The sequence below is a fragment of the Cygnus atratus genome, chromosome 3 (genome assembly GCF_013377495.2).
Source record: "Cygnus atratus isolate AKBS03 ecotype Queensland, Australia chromosome 3, CAtr_DNAZoo_HiC_assembly, whole genome shotgun sequence".
NCBI lineage: Eukaryota > Metazoa > Chordata > Aves > Anseriformes > Anatidae > Cygnus > Cygnus atratus.
Genome location: NC_066364.1, coordinates 80,755,099 through 80,774,931, shown reverse-complemented (window position 1 = coordinate 80,774,931; position 19,833 = coordinate 80,755,099). Strand labels below are relative to the sequence as shown.

General features: G+C 37.7%; 1 protein-coding gene across 1 annotated transcript in view; it reads right to left on the bottom strand.

Moving 5' to 3' along the window:
- RYR2 (ryanodine receptor 2) overlaps positions 1-19,833 on the bottom strand; it is a 314,450-nt gene that overhangs the window by 47,135 nt on the left and 247,482 nt on the right. Inside the window, exons 76-80 of the mRNA XM_050709825.1 lie at positions 18,406-18,502; positions 13,970-14,073; positions 9,621-9,672; positions 9,421-9,474; positions 7,766-7,789 (exon numbers count right to left, since the gene is read on the bottom strand). Coding sequence (XP_050565782.1) covers positions 7,766-7,789; positions 9,421-9,474; positions 9,621-9,672; positions 13,970-14,073; positions 18,406-18,502 — 331 coding nt within the window. The remainder of the gene's footprint in view (positions 1-7,765; positions 7,790-9,420; positions 9,475-9,620; positions 9,673-13,969; positions 14,074-18,405; positions 18,503-19,833) is intronic.

The following is a 19,833-nucleotide window of genomic DNA, read 5'->3' as shown; positions in this document are numbered from 1 at the left end:
TGAGAAATCTGGCTGTCTAGGTAACTAGTAGCAACATAGACCAAAACAAAACAAAAACCCACATACATTTCTTCTGAAAGCAATCATTCCTTTGGTGATAACTCCCAAAGAGAAATGTTGCTTTCTTCAGCTTGACAATGCTTCCTCTCTGCAGCTTTCTCTATGCAGCCTTAATACATATACATGTTAGTCTGGCTTGGAAAGCAGAACAGTATGAATCCTGCTACATGGCAGTGCCGATGCTTAGTGGATCACCCATAACAGAGAAAGTATGCTAAATTAATAGAGCTGCTAGCTGGTCAAGGTATCGCTATTTCTGTTAAGGTGTGCTTACTGTTAATGGTTACCTGTGATAGCAGGTTGGTTTTCTGCACTTTATTGTACTCGCCAGTTAATTTCAAGAAACCATGTCAAAATAATTAGTCAATGGCTTGAATTTTCAGTCATTCACAAAACTATCACAACAGGAAGTAAAAAATGTTTCATATGAACTGAAACATTTTAAGTAATTCCCCATAAATAAATAAATAAAACAAATAATAAAACCTAATCTATTGTTTCTTCAGCGCTTTTCATTTATATGGGGAAAAGCTGACCACTTAGAAATGTATGTACAAGTATTCCCACATTACAGATTTTCTCCAGCAAGCTGCTACGACAAATTTTTTTTGTCATGCGCTGAAAGCAGAAACTCAAGTATTTATTTATTTATACATATATATATATATATATAAAATAACAAACAGCCATAGGCCAAAAACAGAAGTTTGGCAAAAGCAAAGGAATTTGTTAAAGTACAGATGATTAAATATATGAATAAGGTAATAGGAAAATGTAGGATTTACTAAATTATTAGCAAACAAAATAATTATAGTTAATCTTAAAAGTGAATTTTATAATAAAAGTGTTCTTTGCCATTCTAAAGCCATTTCTCTGTTACCAGCTCTGCTTTCTTCTTCTATGTATTCTTCCATAGTTAAGGAATACTGATGTGCCTCAATACCAGGCATCTATAAACTTTCTATTATTTGATAACACTACCAAAATATAATAGAAATATTTGAAAGTGCTGTCTAAGCATCATCACTAAAAATGATAAAAAGGTTCATGAATTAACTACCACATTCTTAGACACATGCAGTGAGTGACAGTCTGTAAGCAGTTTCTGAATTTCCTCAAAACTACATCTATTTTGAATGTGATATAATATTTCCAAGACTTCAGAACACTGGTAGACTTCCTGTAGTAGGGTATTTATTAAACATTATTAAACATATGCTTGTGTCTTCTTTATCTTAACTCAATTACTTCATAAATTCAAAAATACTCCTTCCATTCATCTTCATCACTGTTGGTGCTAAACAAATAATACCAAAAATAAAATGTAGGTAGGTAAAACATATGCCAAAAGGGCTGTTTTAATTTGATGGGCTGTAAATAACAAACTTCTTTCTTGGGTATTAGAATGTATGTTTTTTAATGAGGTGAGATGAGAGGAAAGGAAATAATATTAATCTAACTGGAACTTGGGAAAAAAAAAAAAGATAACTGAAGAGGAAAAAAGCGTCTTATTCAAATTTTAACAAATTGCAGACAAGATAGCAAAAAGCTATCATAGGCTTCACAGTATAACAGCTGAAAAGATGAAAAGACATACGAATGATACCAATTATTCATAAATGTTATTTCTTGTATTCACACTAATATCCAGAGAAAGAAGTATTAGTGTTCTGATGACTCTCCCCAGTAACATTGCTTGGGAGAGAAAAAGATTGCTATATCATTAGCCTTTATGACATAACTATCTTACTCCATATCTACAGTCAGCACAATAATCCACATGGTCACAAGGATCATTTTTATCAACATCATAGTTCACATTTCCCAACTTTTGAACAATATATATTCAAAACTTTAGTGTTACATTAGAAATTTATTTTGTTTATTGGATACATGGTTATAAAAAAAAAAAAGAGAGAGAGAAAACACAACCAACCAACCTGAAAATATACTGTACTAAACAAAACACTACTCTGTGTTAAAATAGCATTAAATCTGAGCTACAAATGCACAGTAATAAAGATATCCTGAAAGCAAACCTTCACTACACATTTCATTTCAGTTAAAATGTCTCCATTTCAGCTTGCAGCAATATCTTTACTGATGTCACCATGTTTACACTGTCATTGAATTATATCTTTTTCTCTTGCAATCAAATTACAGTTTTTGTTTCATACATTACTGACACCATATTCTTGCCATACTGATATGGAGATCACTCAACCTATTCACTCCTATTCAAGTAGATAGGAATTGTCGAAGTTATGAATCTATAAAAGGAAAAATATTGTATTTGGAGATTTTCAAATCTATGTGTTCTCAGTTTCTGGTTTTTTTTCTATGTTAACATAAAGCATAACTAAGAAACTACACATTCATTTTAAACCGTGTCACCCTTTCTTTGTTTAAAGTTGCGCAACAAAGTTGACATATTTGGAATAGGTGAAATAGATGTTTAACTCTCTCTATGATTTCTTTTAATAAAAATTAACAGAATATTTAGAAGACTCTACTATGACTTCAATTGAGTTCATTAACTGGAGCAGAATATCTTATATAGAACAATGATTTGGCAAGATCATTATTTAATTACTGCATCAAAAATAATCAAAGAATCTGAAGAACCTCAAAGTTGCAAATGATCACTTAATCACTCTAATATATTTGTTCTTCAAAGCACATCACTCATTTACCCCAAGACTGCAAAAGGCCCTCATGGATGTCAACGAGTTCTGTTGTGCTACAGCAGTGAAGCAATAAGTGTCAGACGGAGTGGAAAGGCAGGGCAGATAAATGACAGGGAGTGCTCTTGAAACTCACCATGCTAATGCTGGTATAAGCAGCTGAAACAATGTAGTGGGTAGAGATGCTGATAAACACAGAAGATGGAAAGCAGCCAGAGGACATGATGAAAGATCTTAATAGCCTTAACTAATCATTTATTGGTATGTCCCCAAACTGAAACCCTGTGAAAGTCATGGGTATATTACCCACTTTGCAGAAAAGAGATTCCCTTGAAGACTTTTGCAATATACTCCTTGTAATAAATTGGAGGTGATGTTATACATATACCCCAAAACAGCCAATAGGCCAGAAACTGAGAAATAGCCGACCTTATAACAAAGAATGTATTAATTGCTCTGACCCAAATTCAGTGATCCTATAAATGAGATTGTGGAGAATCCAAACGCTGCAAACAAGTAGGAGCAAACGACAGGGGAAGGGTTTACTGTCTAGTGGTGGACACCATAAATTCTCTAACTGAATGAAAGAAATTCTTTTCTGCATAGAATCTCTGAGGAAAACAACCAACCAAACAAACAAAAAAGTGATTGATGGGAATGGTAGGTGTTGAGGAGGGAACGCAGCAAGAAAACAAGAGAAAGAAGGTCCTGAATTAACAAATAGCACAATGTCAACAACATAATCACCTAAGAAAGAACACAAGAACTTTAACCTTTTACAGCAACATGTAAAATTTGATCATATCTTATTTAACCACACGTTTATGCTTTTGTAGTAGATATATAAATAACTTATCCTGTAGTTGTGGGCAGTGTAACCACAATTTAGGTAACTAGTGACGTGTGTAAATCTGTTTGTGTGTTGAAGTGTAAGGCAGAAAAGCTATTCACCCTTGCTATAGCAATTCCCTTGTCTGCCCCCTGGAGAAGGGAGACCATCTGGAGAGCATTCCTTCTGACCTCAATGGTGACTGGCAGCAGGCCTCAGCCAGGGTGCAAAACTCATTTGTTCAGGACATGCCTTAAAAAGTCTCTTGTCCCCCAGCTGAAGGAAAGAGCGTAAAAATACTCTGAATTTCAAGGTTTTATTTGAACTTTCTAAGGACACCACTCAGTAAGGCAATACATAAACAGCTCAGAGAGCACAGAGGTGCCCAAATGCTACCACAAGATTAACAGAAAAGAACGCATTAGACACATGCTGACATCTTCATCAGTGGAAAGGCTATGGACAGATCTTCTAAATCACCCTGCAGGGTCTCTACTTATATTTTACAAAACTTCATTCTAGCTGTCATGTCCAAAGAAAAATTCTAAATGGATTTCTATTTAACCACTGCATAATCGTCTATTGGACAACAGTGTTGGAAGCATTTTCAGATATCAATTTCACCCATAATTTTGATATTAACAAACACCGTTTGGATGTGCTAACTCAATTGCTATTAAATGCTACTAAATATTTTAAACAGTAGCAACTACCTGTGCTATCAAATATTACTGGACAAAATTTCATACTTCTGATTTTATCTGTTTCACCTATGTGTACCACAGAGTCTCATAATTCTGGACACTGGCTTTAAGAGACCTGCACTAACTAGCATCAAAAATGTAAGTGAAATTATGGGCAATCACAGAATGAATATTGTCATTTTGTACCTTTCCTATATACCTTTTTGTACCTTACCTATAAAGAAAGTCTCTAACAAGAAGTCAAACTAAAGATTCATTTGAGGTGTTCCAACCACCAGTTACAAAAGAAAAATAGCTTCGTTAGACATCAGCAAGTTTCAGCATAATGGCTCCTTTACCTATTAAGAAAATCAGTAAAGAAACAATTCTCCACCAGAGAAACATGGTCAGTCTTCAAGGAAATATCTTGCAACATAAAGGTATAAACTTATTCACAGTTCCCTGCCTACAGTCAAAGGGAGATTTAATGTAGCTCTTAATACAGATCTAAATTTGAACTCATTAATTAAAAGTTCGCAAAAGTATTCTCAGAAAAAATGTGTAAAAAAAATCAGAAATAGATTATGAATGTACAGTTTGTAAGCAAACACTACTCTTCCATTATTAGAATAGTTTTTGTGGATGTTCTTTACTGAAGTCAGTTTCCAAAATCAGAGTGCAATTCTTAAGTACTTAAAAGCAACATTTTTTTTCACTTCACATTCTATTTCTATCCCTTTTGACAGAGATGGGCATCTTTTTGCAGCTCCTCACAGGCTGGGTTTTGACAAACCGTTCTCATGAAGATATTGGAAGTATTAAAGTAATAAATGAAAAATTGTATTCATTCCATTAGGCGCTATGGCTAGGAAAAACTGAAGAGAAACATTTTTATATACTGGATTGGAATGTTTAATTTCTAAGAATTGATCATGGTGTCTGATCTTATTTCAAATCACTCTTGAAAAGAAACAGTCACTGTAAATACACAGCCACTCCATTTATGCAGGCTTCGTGACAGTAAAAAGCAATAATGACCACCTCTGATAGGCTAGATCCTCAATTAAGTGCTTTCATTATTTGTAAGTATTGAGACTTGCAAGTATTTCTGGGCCTGAGATTAGTGACAGCATGTCACTTTTCGTGTATCCTTTTAAAGAAAACCTAATCAATAAAAAGTTCTAAACAAAATTGTTACCAGTACTAGGGAGAATGAAAATTGACAAAGGAAGCTCTTCATTTTTTTTCGCAGATTTAACTACTCAGTTTTTAAAAGATGAGCTAGTTGTTTTTTTTTTTTTTTTTTTTTGAGTCATGTTTATAACATATCAGTATGTAGCAAACCAGTACAATTGGTGACTCAAATGCAGAAACCAATTTATATTCAGCTAGTGAAACACTTTGATTGGAAAGAATTTTCTATCAGATAGAATCAAGAGGGACACTGACATCCATTCTACAGGGAGTCCATTGAACAACTGTTAAATGGGATAGAAAGTTAGCTTAAAGACAAAGAGCAAGGAGCAAAGATAATCATAATAATTCAAAGCAAATACTAGCAGTCAAACACAGACAGACACATGGTAATGTGCAGACAACTTTACTGTGGGTTTATACTGTGACCTCCCTACTGCCCACATAGTGAACCTGAAACAGATTATTCATGCAAAAATGAGAATACACTGCATGAAGCATGAACATGAAAATTGCAGATAAAATGCACTCATCATTGTTATCACATTCTAAGCTTGCCCAAAGGTCTCACTTGATCCGATTGTGAAAGGATTCAGGACTTCAAACATCACACATTCTTAAAGCCTAGAGGAGCCATAGAGTTTTATTCCCATTCAGAGTGAACAGTCAGTCTCTTTACATGCATACAGAGCACGGAATAAAACAATTGCCTTCATCATTGTACTTCAAGATAAACAGTCATAACACACAAAAGCACACACACACCTGGCGTATGCAGTCTCACATCTTTACAACTGTTTCCTGTCATGCACAAAGGAAGCAATGATTATTTATTGTTGTCTTTCACTCTTTGAAAACACTTCTCAGTCTGCAAAACAGAACAATTTTTATGGAGCATATAGCGGTTAGTACACGGTAACCAGCTAGGCAGAGTGATAGACAAGCAGCATTTGAACAGCTCAAGAGAAGAAACAAAGAAGAGAATATACTATTAGCTTGATTACATACTTGATTTTGGGGTTTTATAGAATGTATTTTGTGTTTGTGGCAATTACAACACCTTTTAAGCAATTCTTTGCCAATCTGCGCGAGTGCACTCATCTTTCAGGATAATGCTTTTATAGTATAAAGGTGGGGTAAGAACTCGTCAAACTTTTGAAGGAGTAAGAGTGAAGCTGATCCTGAGGTACATCTTCTCCAGCAGTTGTATGGGAATCTTTCTTTCATAAGTTGGATGCTAATAAGTGCTAATATGCTGCTATGCTAATAAGATGCCAGAAAACCCAAAACTAAAACCATCTTGATCTTTTCAATAGAGATGCCTATAGTTGTTCCCCACATTGCCATATGCACTGAACTTTGAAACTACTGCCTGGAGTCTGACCATCAGCTAAATCTGTGCATTTCCAGTCCCAAGCAAGTCATTTCTACTGAGTCTGGCTTCCATTAGCCACAGCACAAATAAATATATTTAAGCACCTCAGAACCAAAAATTAGCTACCCCAAACACCACATATCTCAAAACATCAATCTTGCAGCACTATCAGCAAGCAGGCTGAGTCAACAATGGGAACTAAGACTTCTACTTGCATGAAAACAGCAGGTAGGTTGGATGCTCAAGCTATGGGCACCTTCCACAAATGGAAGGTGAGACTTTCACAGTCACACATGAAAGACTCTAAAAAACTAAGTCAAAAATAATTAACACTGTGAAACTTCACAGCAATAGCCACTGTTTTTTTTTATAGAAAGCATGGAACAACTAGGAATCACTTCAGGGATTGAGTAGCTATGGAGTTTTGGTCAAGTACTATGACAGTGAAGGCTAACATCTGAGACCACTCCAAAGGATCTGAAATATAAATAAACTACAATATAACTGACGCTACCACTGTGACAACTATTGGAACAATTCTGCTAGTGTATCAGAAATGCATGCATGTCTGCTAAGATGTAAAAAAAAATCCCTTAAAAGACACCTGTATTAGTTAAATCATTCAATTTAAATTATAACCACAAAGAAGATAACTTATGCACAAAAAGCAAGAATAGTAGAATAATACGAACAAGCCAAATGACACTCAGTTTTCCCCCAAATGGCAATGCATTTATGTATGAAATTCCATATAAATAATTCTTGGAGCCTTTAGTAAGAGTCTGTGTACAAGAAGAGTTTGTTAGAGAGATGTTATGCTGGAACTAAAACATTAGAAATGTTTTCAAGACCCTTTAGATGAACTCATCCAAGACGTTGGGCCTAAAAGTCACAAAAATAGACCCAGACAAATACACACACATTTTTTTTTTTGTTTTACCTTGCTGCGTTGGGATCCTGTGACCTTAAGGAAGGGCAAGGACAAGAAGCGAAATAGGAATAAGAAAAAGAAGTCCAAATTTTTTTTTTCTGCAGGTAAGTGACTGACCAAATACATACACAAAATTGTCTTTTGAACAGTTAATACATTATTTGAACAGAAGTTTCATAGCTACAGAAAAAATAATAATGAAAAACATATGAGTAAAATCTCTCAGAAAATATGGTAAAATGCAGAACAAGAAACCCATTATAAGGAGCATTAATAAAAACCTTACTGATAACATTTTTCATTCATTTTAATTACTAATTGTAAACTTTCACATTTGTAAGTGTAAGACTTTTAATTATCTAACAAGCGTCTGTGGGCTAACTGACAAAAGCTTATGGAAATAAATATGCTTTGTTTAGTCAATGATAATGTCATATATTGCTCTTCCAAAAATAAAACTAAACAAGGAGCACTGAAATTTGGATTCAAACTTAGGTATTTATCATGAAACAGAATTTTAAATATTGGGTATGTTAGTTTTAATTCAGCTGGACCAGAACTTCTGAAGGACTGAAAAGAATTTGGTATTTTTTCTAATTTCTGTATAAGAAATTTCCAAATAAGAAATATATACTTAAACAACTCAGTGCTATCTCACACAGCATCTAGAAAATATACGGAACATCTGATATGTACAAAACAATGGGAGTAATATTAAGCATACCTCAAACCACTGCTCTAAACTCATGGCAGCACAGATATTTTTATATCAAATAAATCAGTATATTTAGATTTTTTTTTTTTTTGAAAAATAATACAAGCACACATTTCATGTTTCTGTGCTTTAGTAAATATGCTAAACATAAGTATTAATTGATTTGCAAATATAAGACAGTTTTTAATGTCAGGACTACATATCATCCTTAAAATTTTAACAAGCTAATTCCCTCACTGCCCCTCAGAATGACAAATTTCATGTGATTTTCATGTTACTGATGGAAAAAGAGAGACAGATCCCAGAGAAAATGCATAACAAGGACTTGCATCTCTTACTCTTGCAAACCAATGCATGCATTTGTTTCCTTATGTAGAGACAATCACTAAAAAGTCAACACTTAATGAACAATAAATACAGCTTGCCTATTCTCAATGTAATAAAAAGCTTGGCAGTGTTGATAAACAGAAGCTAACCTTTTATTAAGAAGTACTAATATATATATGTGAACATAAAAATTCTGAATAAATTGCTAGTACTGAATGTGAATGGCTACTGCACAAAAGTAGTACAATTTCATTATTTTAACCATGCAAATTAAAGTAGGACTTTACAAGATACAGCCTGTTATTATCAGGCTTGCAGAATAAAATGCTACCCGTGACATTTCTCTTCACCAACTAAAAAGTTAAAATCAATCAGATAAACATATAGGATATGTTGAAGTATTCTAAATACAGTCTTATATTAGGTGACACAACTGTTTTTGTTTTACTGTGATTCTGATGACTCCTATTTGCCATTTCAGCTTCTGACATGCAGTTCACTGGCATAATAAGCTGCAATAAGCCATGAACCAAGAAACATAAATGTCAGTTAGAAGCTATGAAAAATGTCTAATATGACAAGAAAAAAAATACACAAACAAAAAACAAAAGTACAATCTTACTTCAAAACTCTTCACTTCTTCTTCACCATCATCATCTTCTTCATCATGGCAACTCTGATACCATGCAAAAAAGAAAACCTTTACTAATAAGCTCAGAGGAGGCTAAGGCTTAGTTCATGTTACACAATTTCTCTTGATCTTCATTATTAACATTAATAAAACAGAAAAGATGTACAAGGTCTTTTACATTAAAAAATTACCTTTGCCATAATGTCAGCATAAGCCATATAGAGAAAATCTTCCTCCAATTTGCTGGGCAATGGAGAGAGGAAAGGGAAAAGACAGAAGATTAGAGCAATACAAGTAGAATTTGAGCTCCAAAATATTTTTAAGCACCTTAAAAATCTTTTAAAGGCTTTCTGCACTTATAATTAATTACAAAAATCTTTTTTGAAAATGAGGACTAGATTAACTAATACAGACTGAAAAGCAAAGCCGACTACAAACACAGTACCCAGAAATAAAAAATAAAAATAAAAAAGGTTCCATCGAAGATAGCAAAGTTAATGTTTATTTTTTTTCATAGAAATATATTTAATAATTAGAATATCACTTCAAATACAGACACAGACACACAGACACAGACACAGATTTCTAGGTTGGAAGAGACCTCAAGATCATCAAGTCCAACCTCCGACCTAACACTAAGTACTCCACTAAACCATATCGCTAAGCTCTACATCTAAACGTCTTTTAAAGACCTCCAGGGATGGTGACTCCACCACCTCCCTGGGCAGCCCGTTCCAATGCTTAATAACCCTTTCGGTAAAGAAGTACTTCCTAACATCCAACCTAAAACTCCCCTGGTGCAACTTTCGCCCATTCCCCCTCGTCCTGTCACCAGGCACGTGGGAGAACAGACCAACCCCCACCTCGCTACAGCCTCCTTTAAGGTAACTGTAGAGAGCGATAAGGTCGCCCCTGAGCCTCCTCTTCTCCAGACTGAACCAGCCCAGCTCCCTCAGCCGCTCCTCGTAAGACTCGTTCTCCAGACCCCTCACCAGCTTGGTCGCCCCTCTCTGGACTCGCTCGAGCACGTCCATGTCCTTCCTGTAGCGAGGGGCCCAAAACTGAACACAGTATTCAAGGTGCGGCCTCACCAGAGCCGAGTACAGGGGCACAATCACTTCCCTAGACCTGCTGGCCACACTGCTTCTTATACAGGCCAGGATGCTGTTGGCCTTCTTGGCCACCTGAGCACACTGCAGGCTCATATTCAGCCGACTATCAAGCAATACTCCCAGGTCCTTCTCGGCCAGGCAGCTTTCCAGCCACTCATCTCCCAGCCTGTAGCTCTGCTTGGGGTTGTTGCGCCCCAGGTGCAGGACCCGGCACTTGGCCTTGTTGAACTTCATACAGTTGACCTCAGCCCATCGCTCCAGCCTATCCAGATCCTCCTGCAGAGCCTTCCTGCCCTCGAGCAGATCGACACACGCACTTAGCTTGGTGTCATCTGCAAACTTACTGAGGGTGCACTGGACGCCCTCATCCAGATCATCGATAAAGATATTAAAGAGGACCGGCCCCAGTACCGAGCCTTGGGGGACACCACTTGTGACGAGCCTCCAGCCAGATTTGACTCCATTCACCACAACTCTCTGGGCCCAGCTATCCAGCCAGTTTCTAACCCAGCGAAGCGTACGCCAGTCCAAGCCCCGAGCAGCCAGTTTCTTGAGGAGAATGTTGTGGGGAACGGTGTCAAAAGCCTTACTGAGGTCAAGGTAAACCACATCCACAGCCCTTCCCTCATCCACCAAGCGCGTCACTTTGTCATAGAAGGAGATCAGGTTCGTCAAGCAGGACCTGCCTTTCATAAACCCATGCTGACTGGGCCTGATCGCCTGCTTGCCCTGCAAGTGCCGCGTGATGACCCTCAAGGTAATCTGCTCCATGAGCTTTCCTGGCACTGAGGTCAAACTGACAGGCCTATAGTTCCCCGGGTCTGCCCTCCGGCCCTTCTTATAGATGGGCGTCACATTGGCTAGCTGCCAGTCAACTGGGACCTCCCCCGATAGCCAGGACTGCCGATAAATGACGGAAAGCAGCTCGGCCAGCTCCTCCGCCAGTTCTTTCAGTACCCTTGGGTGCATCCCATCCGGCCCCATCGACTTGCGCACATCCAAGCTCCTTAGCAGGTCGCCAACTATTTCCTCATGAATAGCGAAGGCCACATCCTGCTCCCCATCCCCTTCCGCCAGCTCAGGGCACTGGGTATCCAGAGAACAACCGGTATTGCCGCTAAAGACTGAGGCAAAGGCGGCATTAAGCACCTCAGCCTTTTCCTCATCCTTAGTAACTAGGTTTCCCCTCGCATCCAGTAAAGGATGGAGATTCTCCTTAGTCCTCCGTTTCGCGTTGATATATTTGTAAAAGGATTTTTTGTTGTCTTTAACGGCAGTAGCCAGGTTGAGCTCCAGGTGAGCTTTGGCCTTTCTAATTTTGTCCCTGCACAGCCTCGCTACATCCTTGTAGTCCTCCTCAGTGGCCCGCCCTTTTTTCCAAAGATTATAAACCCTCTTTTTTCTGCTAAGCACAAGCCGCAACTCTCTGTTGAGCCAGGCCGGTCTTCTTCCACGCCGGCTCGTCTTTGGGCACGTGGGGACGGACCGCTCCTGTGCCGTTAAGATTTCCTTCTTGAGGAGCGCCCAGCCTTCCTGGACTTCTCTGCCCTTCAGAACCGCCTCCCAAGGGACTCGGCCAACCAGCGTCCTGAGCAGCTCAAAGTCAGCCCTCCGGAAGTCCAATACAGCAGTTTTACTGGTCCCCTTCCTGGCCTCGCCAAGAATAGAGAACTCTACCATTTCGTGGTCACTCTGTCCAAGACAGTTTCCGACCACCACATCTCCCACCAGTCCTTCTCTGTTTGTGAAGAGAAGGTCTAGCGGGGCACCACCCCTGGTAGGTTCACTGACCAGCTGCATCAGGAAGCTATCTCCCACGCTCTCCAGAAACCTCCTAGACTGCTTTCTCTGTGCCGTGTTGTGTTTCCAGGATATATCCGGGAAGTTGAAGTCCCCCACGAGGACAAGCGCCGACGATTTTGCAACTTCTGTCAGTTGCCTATAAAACTCCTCATCCGTCTCCTCATCCTGGTTCGGCGGTCTATAACAGACCCCGACCAGGATGCTAGCCTTGCCGGCCTTCCCGCGGATCCTAACCCACAGGGATTCAACCTTATCATTCCCAGCCTGGAGTTCCACAACATCAAAAGATTCTCTAATGTAGAGAGCCACGCCACCACCCCCTCTGTGCTGCCTGTCCCTCCTGAAGAGCCGATAGCCAGGCATTGCAGCACTCCAGTCGTGGGAGCGGTCCCACCACATCTCCGTGATGGCAACCAAGTCGCAGCCTGCCTGCTGCACGATGGCTTCCAGCTCCTCCTGTTTGTTACCCATGCTGTGTGCATTAGTGTAGATGCACTTCAGCTGGGCCATCGCCTTCTTCCCCAGCCTAGCCATTGTTTCCCCCGGCACAGCTCCAACAAGCCTTGTTTGAGCCCCGTCCCCCTTCTTGCCTAGTTTAAAGCTCTCTCTATGAGCCCCGCCAGCTCCTGGCCTAGGATCTGTTTTCCCCTTGGAGATAGGGACCCGTCTGGGGCCATCAGGCCGGGTGCCGAGTAAAGCTCCCCATGGTGAAAAAAAAACAAAATTTCTGCGCTGGCACCAGCCTCTGAGCCACCTATTAACCACGTGAGCTTTCCGTGTCCTCTCCGTGCCTCTCCCTTCCCCCGTAGGGATAGACAAAAACACCACCTGCACTCCCGCTCCCTCCACCAATCTTCCCAGCCCCCTATAGTCCCGTTTGATAGCCTTGAGGCTTCTCTTTTCAAGATCATCACTGCCAGCCTGGACTATCAAAAGCGGGTAATAGTCAGAGGGGCAAACCAGGTTTGGAAGCTTCCTGGTAACGTCTCTGACCCTGGCCCCAGGGAGGCAGCAGACTTCCCTATGTGTGGGGTCAGGCCGACAAATAGGGCCCTCTGTTCCCCTGAGGAGGGAGTCGCCCACAACAATCACCCTTCTTTCTTTCTTGGTGGAGGCAGTCCTGAGGCGTGGAGTCAACTTCCTCACCTCAGGCATCCTCCTGGGTAGGCTTCCTACCTCGTCCTCACCCACCGGTCTCTCAAGCTCCAGGGCCTCAAACCTATTGGTTATACGGAACACAGAAGATAGAGACATAGTAAGTCCTGAACGCAGCCAGGTATATAGCACCCAGGACTGTGACAAAGTGCATAGGCGCATCTTTGTGCCTCTAGAAAACTCATTAAATCTCATTATCAGTCATGTTAAAATCTCTTCACATACTACCACAGGCTAGAGAAGTTCCAGTGTAACTCAAACTCACCATGCTACCTTCATACTTCATAAAATCTCTTCACATACTAGCACAGGCTAGAGAAGTTCCAGTGTAACTCAAACTCACCATGTGTACATATGCACAGGTTCTGGCCTAGCCTATGCAATCTGACTTAAACAGACATGGATATCTTCAAATAGAGAAGTAATCTGAAAATTTGCATACACTCTGAAGTCTTTCACACTATTCCTACCATTTTTCAGTTAAGGCTGTTCGACTGAATAGCAGAATAAGTTGATGTAAAGGATCAACTCTTTTAAGGTTTTCATCTTCTTCTGGTGGTTCCTCTCCAGGTTTCTTTAGGGGAAAAAATGAAATACAGATTTTTTTAAAAAAAAAAAAAGTACATTGTATTATCTATTATGAAAAATGCTTTACTCTGTGCAATTTATTAAACTTTAAATACTCGCATACATAATTCTTGACCTGGACAACCAGGAGGAAACAAATTCCAAGCAAAATAAGTGATCCTGACTGAGTTTAAACCACACCATGAAGACTTACAAAGATGATACTATATGCAAAAAGCTTTGGATCTCCTCTTCTCAACTCTCTTTTCTAAATTCTGAAAAGAACTTCAGTCTTCTACTCGTCATTCAGAATGAGTGGTAACCAGAAGCCGTCCTTTGCTATTAGGTAGCAAAAACAGTAACCCGTTTCTCTCTATGTTAACAAGCCTCATCGGCTACAAATTAAAATCCTTTGTTCCAAGTGCTATGGTATAATATAATGTTCCCTGTATACTGTTCCCTGAGGAACATAATGTTCCCTGAGGAGCATTATCCAAACTTGAAGCTCACCAACAGCTTCAGCCAGAATGAGCCATGTCTACCAACAACAGTAATGGAGAATTTTAGAATATCAATATCAATAATTTATAAAAATATATCAATCAATAACTTATATATACACATGAATAGTTTTTGTTTGTTTGTTTTTAGTGTTTCTTTTTTTTCATGTGGCTATTTTGCTTTCAGGTTTAGACAGCTGTAGTTAGTTCACTGCAAAAAGAAAACGTACTCAAATAACACAAATAACAATCACTGAAGCAATGTTTTGAAAATAATCCATACAAAATCTGTCCTCTGACTTTTTGTCTTTTGCCAAAAGACATTTCAGATTATGAGTTTTTCATACTAGCTGTTCAAAAATTTCCTTCATCCAGACATGTTTTTCTATAAAGCATCTTGTAACTCACAGAAAACTTGTTGCATAAATTATGCACACTCTTCCTTCTCATTTTCACCTAGCAGTATACACTGAAATACAGATGAAAAGAATTGCATGCATTGTTAAAACTGCAGAAGTAATAATAATAATAATAATATAATACCAGATGTTATCTGTTATCAATAAGAAAGTGTTGGCCACATGACAGGTGTAAGGAGAATGGAGTTTTTTGCCAAGAAAAAAGTGTTGTGCTAGCACCAAAAATGTTACTGTGTGAACGTTCTTTTTGTACTACATTGCATATATGGCCTGTGAAGTCCATTTTTTCAACTCAGCTGTACCAAACATGACTGGTTGCAGCTCTTTCACTTGTACTTGACTTGTACGCATGCCTGTTTCACAAGCTAGTCTACTTCTACAATTAGAAGTGAAGATAGTTATGCTGGCTATGCAAGGTTCACTTTACATTTTTCAATATATGACAATATTTTCAATATAAATACCAAGATCTGAACAAGGCAAATTATAACTGTAATCTTACTGCTGGGGGGGGAGGGAGAGAGGAAGCCTCCCCTGCTCTTCATTTCAATCTCATTGAAGATGTTGATCTTTCTCTTTAATCAAATGACAGCATTCTATAGTCAGTAATGTCATCATCCAATGTATCTTATGTTACCAAAACTGATGAATCAAAAGGGCAGAAGTTACATTAACGTTTTATAGAAGTTATTTGTTTCCAGAGATTTAATTCAAATTAAATGGAGGATCAAACTCACCAGTGACTGGGTTATGCAGAACTCATTATTAAAGCATAGCATGAACACTGGACCAAAATTATTTTCTGGCATTTCTGGGAAAATAAGCATTCTTAATTTTTATTGTTTTGAGATATTTGCCCTATAGTTAGTCAAAGATAAAATATTTTTAAGGGAATTTAACATAAGAATATTAAAAAAAAGGAGAAGTTTTGGTTGTCATTTCTAAATGTTGAAGATCGAAAAGAGTTACTTTTAATATGAACTAATTATTAAACATCCATTATATATATTATTTCCATAAATTACATTCAGTAATGGCTACCAACAAGCTAACAAATTTTTTTCATGTAAGCTCGAATGTTTATAAAATATATTTAATTAAACAAGCATTTTTAATTTTGCCTATGATTTTAATTTCAAACTCTAAAAACCTACCTTCATTAGAGGCTTGATCAGTTCAATTAGAATTAAGAATAAGCAAAATTAAAAGTGTGTACTTCTCTCATTTAATGTAAAGAGGTTAAAGAGGTAGTGCCACTTTTGTATAAAAGCCTTATGGATAGACAATTCAAGAAGCAAACCTGCTTTGGCCCAGTCCTATGCTTAAGAGGATTAAAGCACTCATACCCTAAATCCCAGCAAATGCCCCACCACAGTCCTGGATCTGGCAAAGTCAGGAAGGAGGGAGTTTTCACTGAATTTCTTCCTTTAAACTATTTTCACTTAGCAGAAAAGAGAGTTCAAAATTCTCAGTTCCGAAAAAGTATGTACTAAGCCATAGGACATTGTAGTTTACTGACTACAGAGAGCTCATGGATATGAAGTCTTGGCTATAGTCTCTGAGCACTGGTTTGTTACAGTATTCTACTCAATATCTGAACAGTTCAGAAATGTCAGGCAATGCTTGAAGCACAATCCAAGGCTTTTCTTTTCTAGTCCTCCAGATGAGATCTGTCACCACAGCCTGGGCTATGATTCCATCTTGGTTTGCCAATAAATCTTTAATTCCTTATTACACCTTGGTACAGTTTCTCTAAGAGGGTCAGAGAACCTTCACCAGCAACACAATCACATATTTCAACACAACAGTCTGAACATACTCCACAGAGCAGAATGGGAGGAACCTCAATCTTTCACCCTTCAGAGGAGTGCTATATAGCAGCAAAAATTTAATAGAAATCAATTTAAAAGACAGAGTTTTGATCACTCTTCTGAATGAAGGGTTTAATACATCCTCAAGAGAGGGCTGGAGACAAACTTATCTGTATGTTTGTGGAATTAGTGAATGTGATGTGAATGCCTGTGGTCCTTTATTAAAGGAAGATATAGCAGCCAATCCAGTTTGTTTCTGTTTTCTCTAAAACAGTTTTTCACGAGAAGTTCTATATAAACTTGGAAATGATGCGGCTTCATGGAGAAAATATGGAGACAACCCTTTATGTCAAAGTGTAATCAAATGGCCGTGCTGGGTTCTTCACACATACATACCTTCACAACACATACACTCACAAAGAGCTGTGCTGCTCCACATTCCATATACATACACACACACTCTAAACTGCTAAAACATAAATATTTTGGCAATGAACATGCATTATTTAAACATTTGAAATGTGCTGGGACATACTAAAATATCAGTTTAAAAGGTTGTACAAAAAGCATTTGTGTACAAGTCTCTTGCTTTTTCATAACGCTAAGACCACAATCAGGTTGTCCCAATAAATGAATTCTGCATGTGTGCAGGCAAAAAGTGAATTTCCATAGTCTGTTTGTGTTGAAATTATTGCTACTGATATTTCTTTTGTTATTTTGATCCTTATTTTCAAAATAGTTCACAACTTGGGCAGTTGGTTTTACACACAAACTTTAAACAATTAAAAGCAAATTAACAATTGTTGGTTTTGTTTTTTGTTTGTTTGTTTTTTCCTAATAACTATTTCTATTTAGCTTTCTTTCCCTGTTGTAGAGAGCTGGCCCTCCTACCTATAAAAAGTCTGTCTTGGTCCTCCCAGGAAGGGAAACATTTCCTAGTACAAACTTTTTCTGACCTAGTTCTTGCTGAATCCTCATGAAAACCACCTTTCTGAGAGATGATTATAAAGGTTGAGGACACAAGCCTTACCTGAAAATCACTCCAAGGACTTATCAAGCTTAAGACATGGGTCTAACATTTGACTGCTGGGAAAAATCCTTACTTCCCTGACCAACAGTACAAGAAGACTCTTCTGCACGGATAGTTCCAATGAATACTCTTTTCATGTCTACTTCTGTGGGACTGATTAATCTTAGACTAGAACCCCTCTAGTTTCCCATTCTAACCTTTTGGCTTAAATGACTTTAATGTGGGTTATAATGTCTTCAAATACATAAAAGTTAACTGCAAAGAAAGAAGGGAATAAACCATTCTCCACAGGGCAGCTACTGAAAGTTATGGCAATGACAGCAACTGGCATGTAATTTAGACAAAAAAGTTTTATAACATGGTTATTGAAGCCTTGAGGCAGATTGCCTAAGGGGATTTCGTGATCTCCATTTTTTTCTGATTTTTAACAACTGTCAGAGTGGCTTGGTTATAGTTCACACCTTTTGGTAGAGATAGCTTACACGATCTCTTATGTACCTCACAGTCTTATGGTTATGATTATACTATGTTAATGTTAATCCATAATACATTCCCACAACCCTTTGCACACAGACATACTGCTAAATCTTCTATCAGTTTGTCTTCAAAATAGTGTTCTTCTGTCTCAATCCATGATTTATCATAGCCTTGAAGAAAGAGATTGACAGCTCGATGCCTAAGAAAAAATAAAAAATAAAACAAAAGCTTTACATTTATAACGAGAAGATCTGGTCAAATAGATTTCATTTAGCTCGGAGAAGTGCCCCTACATTACAGCTACCGTTTAAAAAGGAAGCTGAATTTCTATAGCAAAACAAGTCCGAAACATTTATTTAAAAAATTATCTTTAGATTCAAATTCTCAAATTGAAACTATACCACTTTTTGATACAAGTTTCACAAATATTAATGTAATAATGATTTCAGTAACAAATAATAAATAGAACTTTAAGGAAATTTAAACACAAGTGAGAGATGAAAGCACTTTACCACATTATTGAATTTTATTTTGAATAAGAAATATTTTCATATAATTTTAATTTCAATATGATAACAGCAATAGATAGCATTGCATTGTGCTCAAATAATTGCATTTTTTTGAATGTTCAGGATTAGATTCACACGTTTAAAATTATAATCCAACTTTTTCCATTAAATTAAATGGCTGGTGAGGCTAGGGGAGAGGGAGTAAGCCAATGATGAGGTTTACAGTTTTGTGGGGTTTTTTTTTGGTTAGTTGCTTTTTTTGGTTTGTTTCATTAAGAATTCAATACAAAATGGACTGTGTGACAAATATGTCTCTATGAAGAATTTTATCATTATTCTTAATTCTTTAAAACAACTCTCAATTGCACATACTGAAAAGGAAAATAACTGAAATAACTGAATAATTAAATAATCTAATTGAAATATATGGGATATTAGTTATGTGCAGGTGATCTATTTGTTATAAGTAAGAAGAGCTACGGATGTAAATATATTGGTTCTATTTTCAACTATCAAGACAGCTTCATTTCAGGATGGCATGACATCTCATGCCCTTGTGCTTAGACTCTAATTCACCCTACTAACTGTTTTAACAGTAATAATATGCATGCTTTTGAGAACAAAAGAGAAATATATTATGTTGAATATATCAGACGTGTTCTTGAAATTATTTTCAGCAACTGCACGAAAAAACAGATTCCTTTGCGTTTCTTGCATATTCTTTCCTTCCAAAATCTCAGGACTCGCCTGGCTATAGATCCCAGCCTCCCTTGACCAAGAAAGGAGAAAAAGGTGTGAAGCTACAGCACGTGCATAATTTCCTAGTAGAAAAAGAACACTCTGCTCTTACCAAAAGTGCAGAGTAAATAAACAAATCTTCAGACAAATAATGTCAGTTTACTTCCTCAATATAGAAAATGTAGCATCTAATAATAAAGGTAATTCCCCAGTTCAAGAGCTATACCATATCTTAGGAAGACATTTATCTCCAAAGATGGTAATTAGAATGACCCCAGTACAT